The 19,331-nt window shown below is 55.2% G+C and overlaps 1 protein-coding gene across 1 annotated transcript in view; it reads left to right on the top strand.

The window, feature by feature from the left end:
- Positions 1-13,202: 13,202 nt before the first annotated feature.
- Positions 13,203-19,331, top strand: part of FLVCR1 (FLVCR choline and heme transporter 1) — a 35,290-nt gene continuing 29,161 nt past the window's right edge. Inside the window, exons 1-2 of the mRNA XM_069768516.1 lie at positions 13,203-13,901; positions 18,405-18,546. Coding sequence (XP_069624617.1) covers positions 13,272-13,901; positions 18,405-18,546 — 772 coding nt within the window. The 5' untranslated portion in view covers positions 13,203-13,271. The remainder of the gene's footprint in view (positions 13,902-18,404; positions 18,547-19,331) is intronic.

Raw genomic sequence — 19,331 nt, 5'->3', positions numbered from 1 at the left:
CCGTAAGATCAAGCAGGGGGCTCGGTCGGCAGAGGAGTACTGTTCAGAGTTCAGGAGGTGGGCCACTGACACACAGTGGAATGACCCTACCCTTAGGAGCCATTTTGTGCAGGGTTGGTCCCCTAGGTTACAAGATACTCTGGTGCAGTACGCAGCCCCCAGGTGGTTGGAGGCCGCCATGTCCCTTGCCATCCGGGTGGATAGACGCTTGAGGGAGAGGCATACACCAAATGTGCCCCCTATAGTCCTTGCTAGGGAGGAGGACACACCTGGGCAGGTGGACGAACCCATGCTGGTGGGAGGAGTTGGTTCCCAGACTGGGTTGCCTGTGGTTCACCGTGGAGTGGGGGCATGTTTCTACTGTGGGCAGACCGGTCATTTTATCAATGTCTGCCCAGCGCGTGCCAAAGTACCTGTTCCATCTAAAGAGCCGCTTCCCCCTGGTCGTGTGGAAGGAGGTGACCAGGGTGTGTTTATTTCCTCAATTTTTTTCGTCTCAGTGTACCTTACCTGCTGAGGTGGTTATTGGTGGGGTAACTGAGAATATTCCGGTGCTTGTGGACAGTGGAGCAGGAGTCAGTTTGGTGGATGCTCATTTTGTCCAGACCCATGGCCTGATGAGTAGGACGCTAGCGAAACCCTTAAGCGTCCAGGCCATTGACTCTGCTCCGCTCAGCCAGGGGAGCATTACACAAGTCGTAGACAATGTACATCTGCGTATAGGGGCTTGTCATGAAGAGTCTTTATCATGCTACGTCTTGGCGGGCATACCAACTCCCATGGTTTTAGGACTCCCTTGGTTGAAAAAACATAACCCGGTCATAGACTGGCGGTCCAGGGAAGTAGTCAGCTGGGGTCAGTCGTGTAAGGACTGCTGCTCAGGAGCTACGATCTCTGCCGTTCCTCTAAAACCTACCCCTTCCCCTTCGGTGGGGTTAGCAGAGGTGCTGCCAGGGACTAGGGGCAAGACTTTACCCTCACTACAGGTTAACCCGGTGGGTCAGAGACCTCTTAGGAGGAGGGGTCAGAAGAGGGTGGTGATTCCCTCGGAGCATTGTGGGGGTGTGAGTGTAGTGACACAGGGGGACGCCTCTGTTGTCAATTCCTCAAAGAATTCTCCGTCCTGTGGCAAACGTTTGCATGGAAATAAACGTTCAGGTCGTCCGGACCTGTGTGTGAATGAGTACGTATGGGTGTCCACCAAAAACATCAGGTGGAAGTATGCAACTGGGACCTGGAGTTCCAGGGTGATTGGGCCATATCGGGTGTCGGCCATTCTCAGCCCTGGGACTTTTCAGTTGGAGTTACCCCCAGTTATGCATGTACACAACTCATTCCCCAGGTCAGCGCTCTGGAGATTTGTGGCTCCTCCGGAGCCTACGTTGCTGGCATTTTCATCAGGTCGCGTTTGCCATAAACCTGAGAGTCAGGTGCCTGACGAGGTGAACTCTGGTGGATCGAGGCATCCTCACCGTAGGTAGGTCTGGTGAGGTCTGATGTTGAGTGTCCAGAGGCCACTCATTGAAAGGGGGATACTGTCACAATCCATGTTTGGATCTGTGGCAGATCTGGTTTCCCTCTGATTTAAACCTTTTTTCCTTTCTGGACATTGGGGGTTAATGCAGCTTCCTCCCCCCCCCCCAGTGGCTGCTGGTGTTATTGCATTGCATTGCTGCTGGGTCAGATGATGTTTGTGACCTCTGGTGCATCAGCTGACTGTTGGTTATACAGGTCCTTTTAGGAGACCAACCTCGCAGTAGCAGCTCCTTGGTGTCAGCCAAGTCTGGTGTTTGGAGCTCTGTTGCTGTACTATCTGTGTTGTGGAGTCTGCAGCGACGTGCACAAGCTACGTTCTGAGTTTTGTTTCTTTGTAGTTTGTGCATTCACCTTTTGGTATCGTGTTCCCTTCTCTCTCATATTGTTTATTCCTGTGTATTTGCTTTGTGGTGCTGTTTACACTGTTCACCTCCCGGGGTGGGGGTTGGGGGTTTAGTTCAGGGTTTAACAGGAGACAGGGACAGGTCGGTGACTTGGGCCTCCCTAGCTTCAAGGGCACCCCCAAGTTAAGGAAAGACAGGGCTACCCCCAGCCTGAGGGGCAGTTCAGGGGCCCAGATTCCTAATCTCCTGTCTTCCTAAACCTTGCTTCGTGACATGGTGTTTATTAAATGACATTGCTAACCCTGAGTGGGCTGATCCCCACTAATGCAAGGACTGCACATAGTGCTACCGCTTTGAATTGCTGTTTTGCCCAGAGGGCCATGTTTATTTTGTGCTTAAAACTTGGTTTATTATATGCAGCATAAACCAAGTGTATCCTTAAAGCCGCAGTGTTCCTGTGACTACCTCCATGTGCAGCCGAGTGAGCACACATGCAAACATGAAATTGGAATTGCATTACGGCTCTAGAAAATTGGAAAAAACTAAGTTACTTAGCACATAAAGTGGCCAATCCATGTGTGCCCAGCAGACATGACAAGACAATCTTCTTTGCTGGGAACCTAACTTAACATGACTCCTCTCATGGGCTGATAACCTACATTTATATGGTACATTTGTATGGGTAGATAGGAACCTGCTGTGATTAAAACCGCTATAGCTTGTGAGAGGAGTCACATTAGATTGGGTTCCAGGCACAGAAGATCGCCTTGTCGTGGCTGCTGGGCACACATGAATTGGCCAATTTTTTGGGCTAAGTATTTTTTTTCCTATTTTCTGGAGCAGTAATGCAATGCCAATTTCATATAGTTCATATTTTCACGGTATAGTATATAGAGATGGCTACTCTTAGTAAGCACCTGTACACACCAGTTTTCTGTTTAGAAGTGACAGTCAGTCTTTTGATATTCATTCAGGGTCTAAGCCCCTACAGCCATAAAGGCAGCATGAATGGAAATCTCTTTAGGGTTACTTTATGAGGACGAGTTAAGCAGAAATTATGCTGGAGACATGTTTTTAGTAAGGGGCTGAGGAGACAACTGCACCTTTATTTTAGGGAAGAGTCTGAGCTCACTGATTTTCACCTGTAGCATCTCCCGACATAGGTGCATTTACCTTAGGGGGGGCACCAGTAGCTCCCTATCCAAAGCTCTCCTAAAAGTTGAACTCCAACTCTATACCTTAAGGGTATATCTCTAGAATGTGCCCCAAGTGTCTGATCGGTATGGGTTTCCCAGACGCATCCAATCACTATAGCGGATGGAAATGAGGCCATGACCCCCATTTAGAGCTCACTGGGTCATGACGTGTTTATCCTAAGTTTTCAACTATTGAAACCATCGGTTTGGCGGTATAGGACCAAGCACAACAGTAAAAATAATGCCTGTTTTGTAAAGATGATCAAAAAGAATTGCAGGACCTTTAATTAAGCAGCCCCGGTCAGTAGTCCCTGTTTTCTACTAATCCGATGTGTCAGGACTCAGAAATCGAGATTCACAGCCAAATGCGAATTAGCCTGGAAGTGCTCGGGGGAAGTGCTCGGGGGCGTTTCTGTGTAAACAAGTAAAATACTGGTGCAATACTCTAATTATACACAAAGATACGAGGGCGACTTTATGATGGTTGTGGCCACTTTTCTCCAATCCTGACAGCAATGGAACCTAAGGCTATGTGCACACGTTGCGGATTAGCCTTAGGAATTTCTGGTGTGGATTTTGCCTCTCCTGGCAGAAAACGCACCTGCGGATTTGTCGCATTTTTTGTGCGGTTCCGCAGCGTTTTGTGTGCGTTTTTTTGCGGATTTGCTGCGTTTTTTACCCCTGCGGTTTTCTATAATGGAATGGGTACAAAAACGCTGCAGATTCGCAAAAAAGAAGTGACATGCTACTTCTTTTAAACCGCAGCGTTTCCGCAGCGGATTTTCCGCAAAGTGTGCACAGCATTTTTTTTTTTCTCATTGATTTACATTGTACTGTAAATCAATTGCGGATCTGCAGCGTTTCTGCACCGCAAAAAACGCTGCGGATCCGCAGAGAATCCGCAACGTGTGCACATAGCCTTAGAGGATGAATCGCTCTTTGTGGTGACGCTCCATTGTCGAGTACCAGATCCCGTCGCTCCTACATCAGCCATCGCATACACGAAACCGGGGCAAATTGGGCTTTAATAAGAATTGTGCACATCAGAAAAGCAAATCTAGAATCAGATGTTGTTTATTTGCGGTGGAGGCAGCACAGTATCATCTAGTACACTATCTCTAGATCTTTCTTCCCATTTTCAGAGTCGCTGGTGGCAGTGGTTGATTCTTATTTTTCACATTCGGGAGCTTATACCAAATGTCCAGCACCTGAAAAACGAATCCGTAATCCATCAGCATGCGTTGTAGATAATGTATATTCTAGGCGGTATATGGTGCGCAATCATGGCACCACGCCCGGGCAATTCACACACATCTCATCCAACCTCTGAACACAATTACCGCACAACCGAATTTACTGCACTATTGATCCATGTTGTGCAAGGGAGTCCGCATAAAGGCTGTTCACTGCCATGTTGGCCACCATTTCTGCTGTCTCCAACCCTCGACTATTGCTATTGTATATATTATATATGTACGCCTGTGCTCTTATATCACACGATCACCTCTCTTACTCCATACATTTACTCCCCTTTCACCAGTCGTGCCCTAGGCAGCCGCCTACTACGTCCACCACTGATTGCGTATAATCTATTCTCCATCTATGGTCCACCATGAGGCCAACATCTACTTACCGGCATTGGTATAATGCCTTTTCTCCCGGTGTCTTGGCGTTATATTGGTCCACGTGCTTCTAGACTCCATGGTTGGCACCATACTCGTACTGAGGACACTCTGCAAGTGTTGGGGGAAGTGTCTCCTCTCTCGTCGGCACCAGTACTGGGTGGGATGTCTGTCCACCAAACACCAGCTCTCATTCCTCATAGACATCTTGCAATCTTCTTTCTTCTTCCTCAGACATGTGGACCAGTTTGCTTGTCACCGAGATGATCTTTAGATAATCTGTCTAGTGTTACCAGGCGAAGCAGACAATGAGTCCTGTTGCCATGGTAGTGAAACATAAGCCTCTCCATGGCAACCTAGAACTTCTCACCATTTTTAGAATGTCTACATATTGTTTGGGCATCTCCGTATCTAAGTATTGTCAGGGCATCTCTGTAATCACATAAAATATGGAAATCTTATTCTATAAATTATTACTGTATTTCTTCTTTTTTTGTATATATATATATATATATATATATATATATATATATATATATATAATTACTTTTCCCATATCAACTAGTGCAGGACTGTAACCCTTTTCCTACTAGAAAATTTGCCTCCATCCTCCACCCAAAGGAAAAAAAATTGCAATTTTTCTAAATAAATTGGACAATTTTAACCTTTGTAAAGGAATATTAAGAAATTAATTAGCAACAGAATTTTGCACCCACATATAGAATCGAAATGGTGACGATATTCACTACAGACCCTTTCATACGGGCAGAATCGGTCCTGATTATTTTCACTGGGAGCCGCCACTCATCAGGCGACTGGATCCTTTATTTCGGCATAAAAATCATTATGGTCGGCAGCGTATCGCCATGGCAACGTGATGGTGACTAAGGACAGATCATATTATTAATGAGGGGCGACGACACCTGGCGAACCTGGGAAATGTCGGAGTCCAATGCATCTGGGGATCCCACTTGGTCCAGATTACCATTGGTGATAAAACTAGATCCGGTCATAGCAATTTAACCCCTTACTTGCCACCGTTAGTCATGCCAGCGGCATTTAAAAAGTTTGAATTTATCCCACCTGCCCTCCCACCCTTGTTGCCGATGGCATCGTTAGGTAAAAAAGGCTAATAAAACAATTGTAAAATATTTAAAAAAAATAATAAGAAAAATACATCTATAAAAATTAAAATACCCTTTTTTTCAGTAATGTAAATAAAAACGTTAAAAAAAATGAAATATTTGATATTGCCTTGTGCGTATCTGTGGGACTGAATGATGTATCCTGATATTCCAATTCGTCTTGCAAAAAAAAAAAAAGGCATTTGGAACGTGATGAGAAAAAACTGACAGCGAGGAGAAGCCCACGGCGTCTCTATAGCCCAAAGGCCCAGATAATGCTGAAGCCTGGCCCGCTATTAATGATCGTTCTTACTGTTTCTGGCGGCCCATGGGTAGTGAATGAATGGCCACTGACTGGTACGGTAGTCGATCAACACTGAAAAAAATGCACGTATAAATTGTGTTCCCCCTCATGCAAATAAATAAATACTATACCATTTTATATCATAAAAATACAAAGTGATAGAAAAATGACAACAGTGTGTTATTCCTGAGTGGGGAGCGGACACAATGACACGATATCTTGGATCACAGTCAGGGTTTTTCCTTTCTAATGGATATCGTCACACGAGCAACTTTGCAATTTACTGTTTATTAACATTTCCAGCCGTTTTTTGGATATTAAAAGTTTACGTCCAACTTGTTGCCTTGGAGACCGACCACTGCTGCACAAAAGGTAGCACGGATTTCGGCAGGTAGGAGGAGACTGGCAGGAGTCTGGTCCTGTGGTCACAGACTAGGGATAGGGAACCTACAGATCTTTTTGCTCAGTTCTAATATGCACGAAATGAATTTCTTGATTAATACGGAAACAATATAATAAATAATAAAAGAAAAAAAAACTCTACAAAGGGGATGATAATTGCAACCAATCACATTACAGCTCTCATTTGTATCAATAAAGGTCACAGAATCAAAGCAGCCACCTGACTGGCTATCCTTCATCACTCATTTGCATACATTATAGCCTGAAGATGTTGCACTAGCCAATCATATTTAACGATTAGTGTTGAGCGATACCTTCCGATATCCAAAAGTATCGGTATCAGATTGGATCGGCCGATATCCAAACAATATCGGATATCGCCGATACCCGGTACCAATGCAAGTCAATGGGACACAAATATCGGAATATAAATAAGCCCTTTCTGTCCTTCTACATTCTGTTCCGAAGGGGGGAAGAGTGTGGGTGGTGCATGGGCGGACACTGTGCATATCTCTGTGTGCGGGCGGGGTCTGTGCTGGCCTGCCGGGGCTCTGTGCGGGCTGCCGGGGCTCTGTGCGGGCTGCCGGGGCTCTGTGCTGGCTACCGGGGCTCTGTGCGGGCTGCCGGGGGTCTCTACGGGTCTGTTGGGGCTCTGTGCGGGCTGCCAGGGCTCTGTGCGGGCTTGCCGGGGCTCTGTGCGGGGCTGCCGGGGCTCTGTGCGGGCTGCCGGGGGTCTGTGCGTGCCTGCCGGGGCTCTGTGCGAGCTGCCGGGGCTCTGTACCGGCTGCCGAAGGTCTGTGCGGGCCTGCCAGGGCTCTGTGCAAGCTGCCCGGGGGTCTGTGCAGGCTGCCGGGGGTCTGTGCGTGACTGCCGGGGGCTCTGTGCGGTCTGCAGGGGCTCTGTGTGGGCTGCCGGGGCTCTGTGCGGGCTGCCGGGGCTCTGTGTGGGTTGGCGGGGGTCTGTGCGTGCCTACTGGGGGCTCTGTGCGGGCTACCGGGGCTCTGTGCGTGCCTACCGGAGCTCTGTGCGGGCTGCCGGGGCTCTGTGTGGGTTGCCGGGGGTCTGTGCGTGCCTGCCGGTGGCTCTGTGCGGGCTGCCAGGGCTCTGTGCGGGCTGCCGGGGGTCTGTGCCTGCCTGCCCGGGGCTCTGTGCGGGCTGCCGGGGGTCTGTGCGTGACTGCCGGGGGCTCTGTGCGGGCTGCGGGGGCTCTGTGCCGGCTGCCGGGGCTCTGTGTGGGCTGCCGGGGATCTGTGCGTGCCTGCCGGGGGCTCTGTGCGGGCTGCCGGGGTCTGTGCGTGCTGCCGGTGTCTGTGCGTGCCTGCCGGGGGTCTGTGCGTGCCTGCCGGGGGTCTGTGCGTGCCTGCCGGTGGCTCTGTGCGGGCTGCCGGGGCTCTGTGCGGGCTGCCGGGGCTCTGTTCGGGCTGCCGGGGCTCTGTCCGGGCTGCCGGGGGTCTGTGCGTGCCTGCCGGGGGCTCTGTGCGGGCTTCTGGGGCTCTGTGCAGGCTGCCGGGGCTCTGTGCGGGCTACCGGGGCTCTGTGCGGGCTGCTGGGGCTCTGTGCAGGCTGCCGGGGATCTGTGCAAGCTGCCGGGGCTCTGTGCGGGCTACCGGGGCTCTGTGCGGGCTGCCGGGGGTCTGTACGGGTCTGTTGGGGCTCTGTGCGGGCTGCCAGGGCTCTGTGCGGGCTTGCAGGGGCTCTGTGCGGGCCTGCCGGGGCTGTGTGCAGGCCTACCGGGGCTCTGTGCGGGCTGCCGGGGCTCTGTGCCGGCTGCCGAAGGTCTGTGCGGGCCTGCCGGGGCTCTGTGCAAGCTGCCAGGGGTCTGTGCAGGCTGCCGGGGGTCTGTGCGTGACTGCCGGGGGCTCTGTGTGGGCTGCCGGGGGCTCTGTGTGGGCTGCCGGGGCTCTGTGTGGGTTGCCGGGGGTCTGTGCGTGCCTACCGGGGGCTCTGTGCGTGCCTGCCGGGGCTCTGTGCGGGCTGCCGGGGCTCTGTGCGGGCTGCCGAGGGTCTGTGCGTGCCTGCCGGGGCTCTGTGCGTGCCTGCCGGAGCTCTGTGCGTGCCTGCCGGGGCTCTGCGTGCCTGCCGGGGCTCTGTGCGGGCTGCCGGGGGTCTGTGCGTGCCTGCCGGGGCTCTGTGCGTGCCTGCCGGAGCTCTGTGCGTGCCTGCCGGGGCTCTGTGCGGGCTGCCGGGGCTCTGTGCGGGCTGCCGGGGGTCTGTGCGTGCCTGCCGGTGGCTCTGTGGGGGCTGCTGGGGCTCTGTGCGGACTGCCGGGGGTCTGTGCGTGCCTGCCGGTGGCTCTGTGGGGGCTGCCGGGGCTCTGTGCGGACTGCCGGGGGTCTGTCCGGGCTGCCGGGGGTCTGTGCGTGCCTGCCGGGGGCTCTGTGCGGGCTGCCGGGGCTCTGTGCAGGCTGCCGGGGCTCTGTGCGGGCTACCGGGGCTCTGTGCGGGCTGCTGGGGCTCTGTGCAGGCTGCCGGGGCTCTGTGCAAGCTGCCGGGGCTCTGTGCGGGCTGCTGGGGCTCTGTGCGGGCTGCTGGGGCTCTGTGCAGGCTGCCGGGGCTCTGTGCAAGCTGCCGGGGCTCTGTGCGGGCTACCGGGGCTCTGTGCGGGCTGCCGGGGGTCTGTACGGGTCTGTTGGGGCTCTGTGCGGGATGCCAGGGCTCTGTGCGGGCTTGCAGGGGCTCTGTGCGGGCCTGCCGGGGCTGTATGCAGGCCTACCGGGGCTCTGTGCGGGCTGCCGGGGCTCTGTGCCGGCTGCCAAAGGTCTGTGCGGGCCTGCCGGGGCTCTGTGCAAGCTGCCAGGGGTCTGTGCAGGCTGCCGGGGGTCTGTGCGTGACTGCCGGGGGCTCTGTGTGGGCTGCCGGGGGCTCTGTGTGGGCTGCCGGGGCTCTGTGTGGGTTGCCGGGGGTCTGTGCGTGCCTACCGGGGCTCTGTGCGGGCTGCCGGGGCTCTGTGCGGGCTGCCGGGGGTCTGTGCGTGCCTGCCGGGGCTCTGTGCGTGCCTGCCGGAGCTCTGTGCGTGCCTGCCGGGGCTCTGTGCGGGCTGCCGGGGGTCTGTGCGTGCCTGCCGGGGCTCTGTGCGTGCCTGCCGGAGCTCTGTGCGTGCCTGCCGGGGCTCTGTGCGGGCTGCCGGGGCTCTGTGCGGGCTGCCGGGGGTCTGTGCATGCCTGCCGGTGGCTCTGTGGGGGCTGCTGGGGCTCTGTGCGGACTGCCGGGGGTCTGTGCGTGCCTGCCGGTGGCTCTGTGGGGGCTGCTGGGGCTCTGTGCGGGCTGCCGGGGGTCTGTGCCTGCCTGCTGGGGGCTCTGTGCGGGCTGCCGGGGCTCTGTGCGTGACTGCTGGGGGCTCTGTGCGGGCTGCGGGGGCTCTGTGCGGCCTGCCGGATCTCTGTGTGTGCCTGCCGGGGGTCTGTGCGTGCCTGCCGGGGGCTCTGTGCAGGCTGCCGGGGGTCTGTGCATGACTGCCGGGGGCTCTGTGTGGGCTGCCGGGGCTCTGTGCGGGCTGCCGGGGCTCTGTGCGGGCTGCCGGGGGTCTGTGCGTGCCAGCCGGGGGCTCTGTGTGGGCTGCCGGGGGCTTTGTGCGGGCTGCCCGGGCTCTGTGCGGGCTGCCGGGGCTCTGTGCGGGTTGCCGGAGCTCTGTACGGGCTGCCGGGGGCTCTGTCTGCCGTAGTCCAATTAATAACGAGTGTCTCACGATGATCTCCCCTATAGAACAGTGACATCGGGTGATGTAACTGCTCTACAGGACCCTCAGTGACACACTGACAGGAGACAATGGCTCCTGCAGTGCATCACTGAGGTTACTATAGTTCAAAGTCTCACTTTATGGCAATTGCTGCGTGGGAAAATTTCTCACACAGCAATGCCAAAAGTGAGACTAGGGACTAATTTTTTATAGCGGTGGAGGAATACAGTGCGGAAGGATACCTTCGCCGGTCATTAGGTTCCTGGAGCCCCTGGAGAGCGGTCGCATCAGCTGATGCTGCCGTTCTGCACGGGAAATCGTCGTGGGACACTCGTGGATTTCTGCGGACAGGGAGTATATTGGTTGTTTGTTATTTTAATCTTTTTTATAGGTGACACTGGCTTCGGGGAACAAAGTGACAAGTAATGGTGAGTATGTACTCTTTGTTTAATGTACTGTATGTCTATATGTATAGCCCGCACAGAGCCCCCGGCAGCCCGCACAGAGCCCCCGGCAGCCCGCACAGAGCCCCCGGCAGGCACGAAAAGACCCCCGGCAGCCGGCACAGAGCCCCGGCAGCCGGCACAGAGCCCCCGGCAGGCACGAAAAGACCCCCGGCAGCCGGCACAGAGCCCCGGCAGCCTGCACAGAGCCCCGGCAGCCCGCACAGAGCCCATGGCAGCCCGCACAGAGCCCCTGGCAGGCACGAACAGACCCCCGGCAGCCGGAACAGACCCCCGGCAGCCAGAACAGGGCCCCGGCAGCCCGCACAGAGCCCCGGCAGCCCGCACAGAGCTCCGGCAGCCCGCACAGAGCCCCCGGCAGCCCGCACAGAGCCCTCGGCAGCCCACACAGAGCTCCGGCAGCCCGCACAGAGCCCCGGCAGCCCGCACAGAGCCCCCGGCAGCCCGCACAGAGCTCCGGCAGCCCGTATGTACTCTTTGTTTAATGTACTGTATGTCTATATGTATAGCCCGCACAGAGCCCCCGGCAGCCCTGACAGAGCCCCCGGCAGGCACGAAAAGACCCCCGGCAGCCGGCACAGAGCCCCGGCAGCCGGCACAGAGCCCCCGGCAGGCACGAAAAGACCCCCGGCAGCCGACACAGAGCCCCGGCAGCCTGCACAGAGCCCCGGCAGCCCGCACAGAGCCCATGGCAGCCCGCACAGAGCCCCCGGCAGGCACGAACAGAGCCCCGGCAGCCCGCACAGAGCTCCGGCAGCCCGCACAGAGCCCCGGCAGCCCGCACAGAGCCCCCGGCAGCCCGTACAGAGCCCTCGGCAGCCCACACAGAGCTCCGGCAGCCCGCACAGAGCCCCGGCAGCCCACACAGAGCCCCCGGCAGCCCGCACAGAGCGCTCGGCAGCCCACACAGAGCTCCGGCAGCCCGCACAGAGCCCCGGCAGCCCGCACAGAGCCCCCGGCAGCCCGCACAGAGCTCCGGCAGCCCGCACAGAGCCCCGGCAGCTTGCACAGAGCCCCCGGCAGCCCGCACAGAGCCCCCGGCAGCCCGCACAGAGCCCCCGGCAGGCCCACACATACCCCAACGGTCACGCACAGACCCTGCCCGCGCACACAGACACGCACTCTCCACCCACGCACCGCCCACACTCCATTAGGGCAGTCTCACACGTCCAAATAATTCCGGTACCAGAAAAATCGGTACCGGAATTATCTGTGTCCGTGTGCCGGTGCGTTTCTGTGGCACATCAGTGTGGCACACGTGCGGCACACGTGTTCCGCCCGTGTGCCCACTGGGTACCACACGCACCGTGCCGGAGACAGCGCTAAAGTTTAGCGCTGTCCCCTGCATCGTGCTGAAGCCCCATTCATATCTTCCCTGCAGCAGCGTTTGCTGTAGAGAAGATATGAATAATAGTGTGTAAAATCCAGATCCAGGTGAGAGGTGGAGCCGCATATTCATTACTGTAAATGAGCGGCCCCACGTGACTGCTCATACAGTACAAGGTGCGGCCAGGACAGGAAGCAGCGAGGGAGTCGGGAGCTGGGTGAGTATTTTAATCACAGCGGGCGGGGGGGGGGGGGGGGGGAATCTGGATCTGGATTTTACACACTATTATTCATATCTTCTCTACAGCAAACGCTGCTGCAGGGAAGATATGAATGGCGGATTCAGCACCAGTGGGGGGGACAGCGCTTACAGTAGCGCTGTCTCCTGCACGGCACACGGACTGCACATGGACGACGTCCGTGTGCGGTACGTGTTTTACACGGACCCATTGACTTTAATAGGTCCGTGTAATCCGTGCGCTCCCACGAACACGGACATGTCTCCGTGTTTGGCACACGGAGACACGGTCCGCAAAAAATCAATGACATCTGCACAGATGCATTGATTTTAATGTGTCTACGTGTGTCAGTGGCTCCGGTACGTGAGGAAACTGTCACCTCCCGTACCGGAGCCACTGACGTGTGAAGCCGACCTTATAATGCATCATTGCACTATGGGAACTTCCGTTTCCGGTATCCGATATCGCAAAAGTATCGGAACTCGGTATCGGAATTCCGATACAGCGAATATTTGCAGTATCGGAATGCTCAACACTATTAACGATTATATATATAATATATAGATATAGATAGATATATATCTCAACCAATCACATTTCAGCTATCTTTTCCATTAGAATGGTTGAAAAATTAAAGCAGTCACTTGATTGGCTTTCATATTTTTCATTTTTGCATAAATGATGACGTATTTGTCCAATCACATTCAAGCCAGATGGTTTAAAAATGAAAGCAGTTACTTGATTGGTGGTTGCTTCCAAGAATTGTCCACCCAAATGTCACGTGTCCCTTTATTTCCCGCCCTTTTATGCGTCCTTTATCAGCTGTCATACTAGTCAGGTAACTGGGCGTGGCCATAACATCTCGAAGTCAATATCTGATTGGCTGAAGTGTTGACACGTTGTTCCCTGATTGGCGGCTCGGTGCCGGCTCATTCGTGTGGGGATGACTAGTGCTAGCTGTCAGTGTTCTGCGCTCATTGCGCCGGCCGGGCCCCGGGAGGCGCACACTTCCCGCTGGTTCTCTGTACAGCCGGCATCATGGTGTCCACAGAGCTGACCCACCACAATGGGCTGCCACTGGGGAAGGAGGTCGGCGGGGACGGCCTGGCCAGCCCGAGCAGTGACGGGGACGCCGTGGTGACGGTGTGTGCGAGCCCCGGCACGGAGCCGGCGGTGCGGGAGGAGACACAAGCCATGCTCCCCGGGGCGGCGGCGGCGGCGGTGCCGGACACCCGGCTGTACGGGCGGCGCTTCCTGGTGCTGGCCGTGTTCTCGCTCTACTCGCTGGTGAACGCCTTCCAGTGGATCCAGTACAGCATCCTCGCCTCCATCTTCACCGGCTTCTACGGCGTCTCCAACCAGGACATCGACTGGCTGTCCGTGGTCTACATGCTGGCCTACATCCCGCTCATCTTCCCGGCCACCTGGCTGCTGGACACCCGGGGGCTGCGGCTCACCGCGCTGCTGGGCTCCGGCCTCAACTGCCTCGGGGCGTGGGTGAAGTGCACGAGCGCCCGGCCCGACCTCTTCCCGGTCACCATGCTGGGCCAGGTGGTGTGCTCGGTGGCGCAGGTCTTCATCCTCGGGCTGCCCTCCCAGGTGGCGTCCGTGTGGTTCGGTCCCAAGGAAGTGTCCACTGCGTGTGCCACCGCCGTGCTGGGCAACCAGGTACTGATACTACTGCGGGGGGCAGAGGGCAGCCGGGTACTGATACTACTGCGGGGGGCAGAGGGCAGCCGGGTACTGATACTACTGCGGGGGGCAGAGGGCAGCCGGGTACTGATACTGCGGGGGGCAGAGGGCAGCCGGGTACTGATACTGCGGGGGGCAGAGGGCAACCGGGTACTGATACTACTGCGGGGGGCAGAGGGCAACCGGGTACTGATACTACTGCGGGGGGCAGAGGGCAACCGGGTACTGATACTACTGCGGGGGGCAGAGGGCAACCGGGTACTGATACTACTGCGGGGGGCAGAGGGCAGCCGGGTACTGATACTACTGCGGGGGGCAGAGGGCAGCCGGGTACTGATACTGCGGGGGGCAGAGGGCAGCCGGTTACTGATACTGCGGGGGGCAGAGGGCAACCGGGTACTGATACTACTGCGGGGGGCAGAGGGCAACCGGGTACTGATACTACTGCGGGGGGCAGAGGGCAACCGGGTACTGATACTACTGCGGGGGGCAGAGGGCAGCCGGGTACTGATACTACTGCGGGGGGGCAGAGGGCAGCCGGGTACTGATACTACTGCGGGGGGCAGAGGGCAGCCGGGTACTGATACTGCGGGGGGCAGAGGGCAGCCGGGTACTGATACTGCGGGGGGCAGAGGGCAACCGGGTACTGATACTGCGGGGGGCAGAGGGCAGCCGGGTACTGATACTGCGGGGGGCAGAGGGCAACCGGGTACTGATACTACTGCGGGGGGCAGAGGGCAGCCGGGTACTGATACTGCGGGGGGCAGAGGGCAGCCGGGTACTGATACTGCGGGGGGCAGAGGGCAACCGGGTACTGATACTACTGCGGGGGGCAGAGGGCAGCCGGGTACTGATACTACTGCGGGGGGCAGAGGGCAGCCGGGTACTGATACTACTGCGGGGGGCAGAGGGCAGCCGGGTACTGATACTGCGGGGGGCAGAGGGCAGCCGGTTACTGATACTGCGGGGGGCAGAGGGCAACCGGGTACTGATACTACTGCGGGGGGCAGAGGGCAACCGGGTACTGATACTACTGCGGGGGGCAGAGGGCAGCCGGGTACTGATACTACTGCGGGGGGGCAGAGGGCAGCCGGGTACTGATACTACTGCGGGGGGCAGAGGGCAGCCGGGTACTGATACTGCGGGGGGCAGAGGGCAGCCGGGTACTGATACTGCGGGGGGCAGAGGGCAACCGGGTACTGATACTGCGGGGGGCAGAGGGCAGCCGGGTGCTGATACTACTGCGGGGGGCAGAGGGCAGCCGGGTGCTGATACTACTGCGGGGGGCAGAGGGCAGCCGGGTGCTGATACTACTGCGGGGGGCAGAGGGCAGCCGGGGGCTGATACTACTGCGGGGGGCAGAGGGCAGCCGGGGGCTGATACTACTGCGGGGGGCAGAGGGCAGCCGGGGGCTGATACTACTGCGGGGGGCAGAGGGCAGCCGGGGGCTGATACTACTGCGGGGGGCAGAGGGCAGCCGGGGGCTGATACTACTGCGGGGGGCAGAGGGCAGCCGGGGGCTGATACTACTGCGGGGGGCAGAGGGCAGCCGGGGGCTGATACTACTGCGGGGGGCAGAGGGCAGCCGGGGGCTGATACTACTGCGGGGGGCAGAGGGCAGCCGGGGGCTGATACTACTGCGGGGGGCAGAGGGCAGCCGGGGGCTGATACTACTGCGGGGGGCAGAGGGCAGCCGGGGGCTGATACTACTGCGGGGGGCAGAGGGCAGCCGGGGGCTGATACTACTGCGGGGGGCGGGTGGGGGGCAGCCGGGGGCTGATACTACTGCGGGGGGCGGGTGGGGGGCAGCCGGGGGCTGATACTACTGCGGGGGGCGGGTGGGGGGCAGCCGGGGGCTGATACTACTGCGGGGGGCGGGTGGGGGGCAGCCGGGGGCTGATACTACTGCGGGGGGGGGGTGGGGGGCAGCCGGGTGCTGATACTACTGGTGGTACCCGTCACTTGTGGCCCCCTCAACCTGCGCCCAATTTCCCCCCGGGTCGTGCCGTCACTTGTGGCCCCCTCAACCTGCGCCCAATTTCCCCCCGGGTCGTGCCGTCACTTGTGGCCCCCAGGTCAGCTCCAGGGTGAAATACAACTGCAGACCCCCAGCAGGACTGCTAACAGAATAAATAGGGTCCCAGCTTCTGCTCCCCAAATATCACATCTTCACACGACCTATGACTCCAGCTGTTGCGAGACTACACTGCTCAGCATGCTGGGAGTTGTAGTGTAACCACAGTCGGAGAGGCGTAAATTCTAGATCTATACTAAAGTTTTAGCGGTCAACTACCTGTTTTACAGTGTGACCCCCCCCCCCCCCCCCCCATCCTTCCGCATGGATATAGAAATGGGTCCTTCATTTATGTTCTCGGCTGCGGGTCCCTCTGAGCCGGGGATCATTATAGTACGGTCAGGTATTCTCGCTGTGGATCATTGGAGTCCACCAATAGCTTCTGTGTTTTCTTATTTATTTTTGTTGTTGTTTAGTCATACTCATAATGATTGTGTTTAACATGTAGTAATATGTTTTTGATGCATTTCTTTTCACATCTTGCAAATGCGCCCATGGAAAAAAAATGTTGTTAGCCCGAGAGCCCACAGTTCACAAAAAAAAAATAAGTGGCTGTAAAAATTCTACAAAAATTTAGTATTTTTAAGAAAGTTGTAAAGTTTTTGACCTCCAATTTCTGGAGTTTGGCTGGATGTGGCCCCTTGTGGCACACAGTGCTCTAATTACATGTGTCCCATTATACACCCTGGAGACTTCCTTCCTGTAAGAACCTCTTCAGACAGCGCTCGTTATCTCCACTTCCAGGACCCTAGATCCTGGCGTGTGTGACTGGGGTAACAGTGCGTGCGTTGAGTCAAGTTCCCCTGTGGTTTTGCCATAGGCTTCAATAGAAGATCTGGAAACATTTCCAGAATTGGTTCATTGTATTTGTTACAATAACAAATGTAACAAAAGTGCAAGTGTGAAGGCGCTGAACTTGACTTTTGTCCTGTCTGATATAAGTTCTGTACCTGCCATTCCCTCAGGACTAGAAGGACCCCCATCCTTCGATCCCAGCTATTGGAACCCCGTAAATCCTACATTTATATTCATTGTTTGTGATAAAATCTCCTTAAAGGGGTTTCCCAACTTTTGGGGACAACAATAACTTTTTTTTTCTTTAATACTGATGCATGTATTTGGGACTTTAAATGTCAGTTCTGTAACTTGGGTTTTGTTAAAAAAAAAGTTTTGCCTTTTTATAAGTTTAAGTTCTTGCACATCCAACTTTGATGTGGGCAGTTGTTATAAATCCACTGAGAGGAAATCAGAAAGAGAGCGGAAAGGGTTATAAACCCCAATAATTGAATCTGAATGAGCTCACTGACTGATTCTCAGTCCCCCCCCGAGCTCTTAGTTGGGTAACCCCTTCACATCTGGCACACACTTGTGTAGTGTAACAGTCCCTAGGAATACATTGAGAGGAAAGAATTCAAGAGACAAAAACTACTTATTGGTTGGGTTTTTTTTTTTTTTGTCTGCATTCTAATTTCTATAAGGCTACGTTCCCACAATAAGTTATGGTGACTTTTTTTTACGCTGCGTATGTTCGCAAAAAAAATCAAGTAACAGATTTTACTTATTGGGTGCAGGAAATCTGCAACATCAAGAAATCGCCGAAAGCTTAGCATGGGAAAGAAGACCGTAGAGAAAAACTCCATACCCAGAGCCCCCCGCTCTAGATAGTGACACCCCCCCACCTCACATTCTGGGGCACCTATTTTATCATGCTTTCTGTTTTGTTTTGTTTTTTTCATTTTTGGTAGTGCAAGTTTGTTTTTTGTTTTTTTTTGTTTATTTTTTTTGCCAAATTTACTCAAGACTCATGCGACACTTTTACGCTATGGTTTTCATTATCCAGATGTTGGTGACTAATTCATTACTGAGATGTGTCGCCACAGTTTTTGCACAATTGTAGAAACAAAAATCTGTCTTAATTTTTATTTATTTTTTTCTTTCCTTAGTTGAAGGCTAACACTTGAAATTTCTACTTTTTACTCTGAAAATGCAAATAAAGCAAAAGGGGGGGAAAAATCATCTTAGTAATTGCACCAAATTGATCATATGCCATTTTGATAAAAAAAATGTAACATAAACCACCCAGATGGTGACCAGGGGCCGATATATGTGGATCTCTTGCTACATTCTCTATGAACTATAAAGTATCATCTCAGTGGAAATGCCGCCTAATGATGTGAGAACAGAGGAGCCGTCTCCTCCCTGTATAAATACTTGTGGCTCAGGAGAGGGGCGCGTGACGTCCACAATCTCATTGTAGGATGTTCTGTGGATGGCACTTAGTGCAGGATCAGCGGGTGCTAATACGATGGTGAAATCTCCGGGGATATTGCCTCATTATACTGCACATTAATGTCATTGGATGGATAATGGCGCTGCAGTTACAGGCTCTTCTCTTTGCTCCACAGTTCGGCGTGGCCATCGGGTTCCTTCTCCCTCCCGTGCTGGTTCCGAGGTCAGAAGACTATCACGTGACGGCACATAACATCAGCATCATGTTCTACGGCACTGCTGCGGTGTCCACGCTCCTGTTCATCCTGACGATCGCCGGTGAGTATGAGCGCGTCCTCCATAGTATAAACTCCAGACCTGACTGTGCTCCTGAGTCTTCTCCAAGCTCTTGACGTCTTCAGCATCTTGGCCAAGTCCTATAAGCCGGTCAGTGGCAGCAGACCACGCGACCGCTATAGGGGACTGGATGGTGAACGATCTTTGCCAGTGTCCGCCCGCATCTCCCGACAACTGCCATATATGTACGGCAGAAGTTGTATGTAGCGGGCTCATGTGCTGAGGCCGCTCCATTCCTGGCCGCTGTTTTACACAGCAGATGCCCATCTGCTAATTGGAGCTGCCTCTGGTCATCGCAGTTTAACCCCTTAGATGCTGCAGTGAACAACAATCACAGCATCAGTGTCCCCCTATGTGACCCTCATTGGGTTCCCACAGCAATCCGATTGGCTGTTGTAGCCTGGGCGCATGATTTGGACCTTTACTATGGAACTTCTAGATTATGTTCGTCCCTGCTGTCTGCCATTTTTATAATAATAATAATCTTTATTTTTATATAGCGCTAACATATTCCGCAGCGCTTTACAGTTTGCACACATTATCATCACTGTCCCCGATGGGGCTCACAATCTAGAATCCCTATCAGTATGTCTTTGGAATGTGGGAGGAAACTGGAGTGCCCGGAGGAAACCCACGCAAACACGGAGAGAACATACAAACTCTTTGCAGATGTTGTCCTGAGTGGGATTAGAACCCATGACCCCAGCGCTGCAAGGCTGCAGTGCTATCCACTGCACCACCGTGCTGCTTTATAGTCCTTGGACTGT

The sequence above is a fragment of the Ranitomeya imitator genome, chromosome 5, assembly GCF_032444005.1.
Source record: "Ranitomeya imitator isolate aRanImi1 chromosome 5, aRanImi1.pri, whole genome shotgun sequence".
NCBI lineage: Eukaryota > Metazoa > Chordata > Amphibia > Anura > Dendrobatidae > Ranitomeya > Ranitomeya imitator.
The sequence above is the reverse complement of the archived record's forward strand: the minus strand, read 5'-3'. Positions and strand labels throughout refer to the sequence as shown.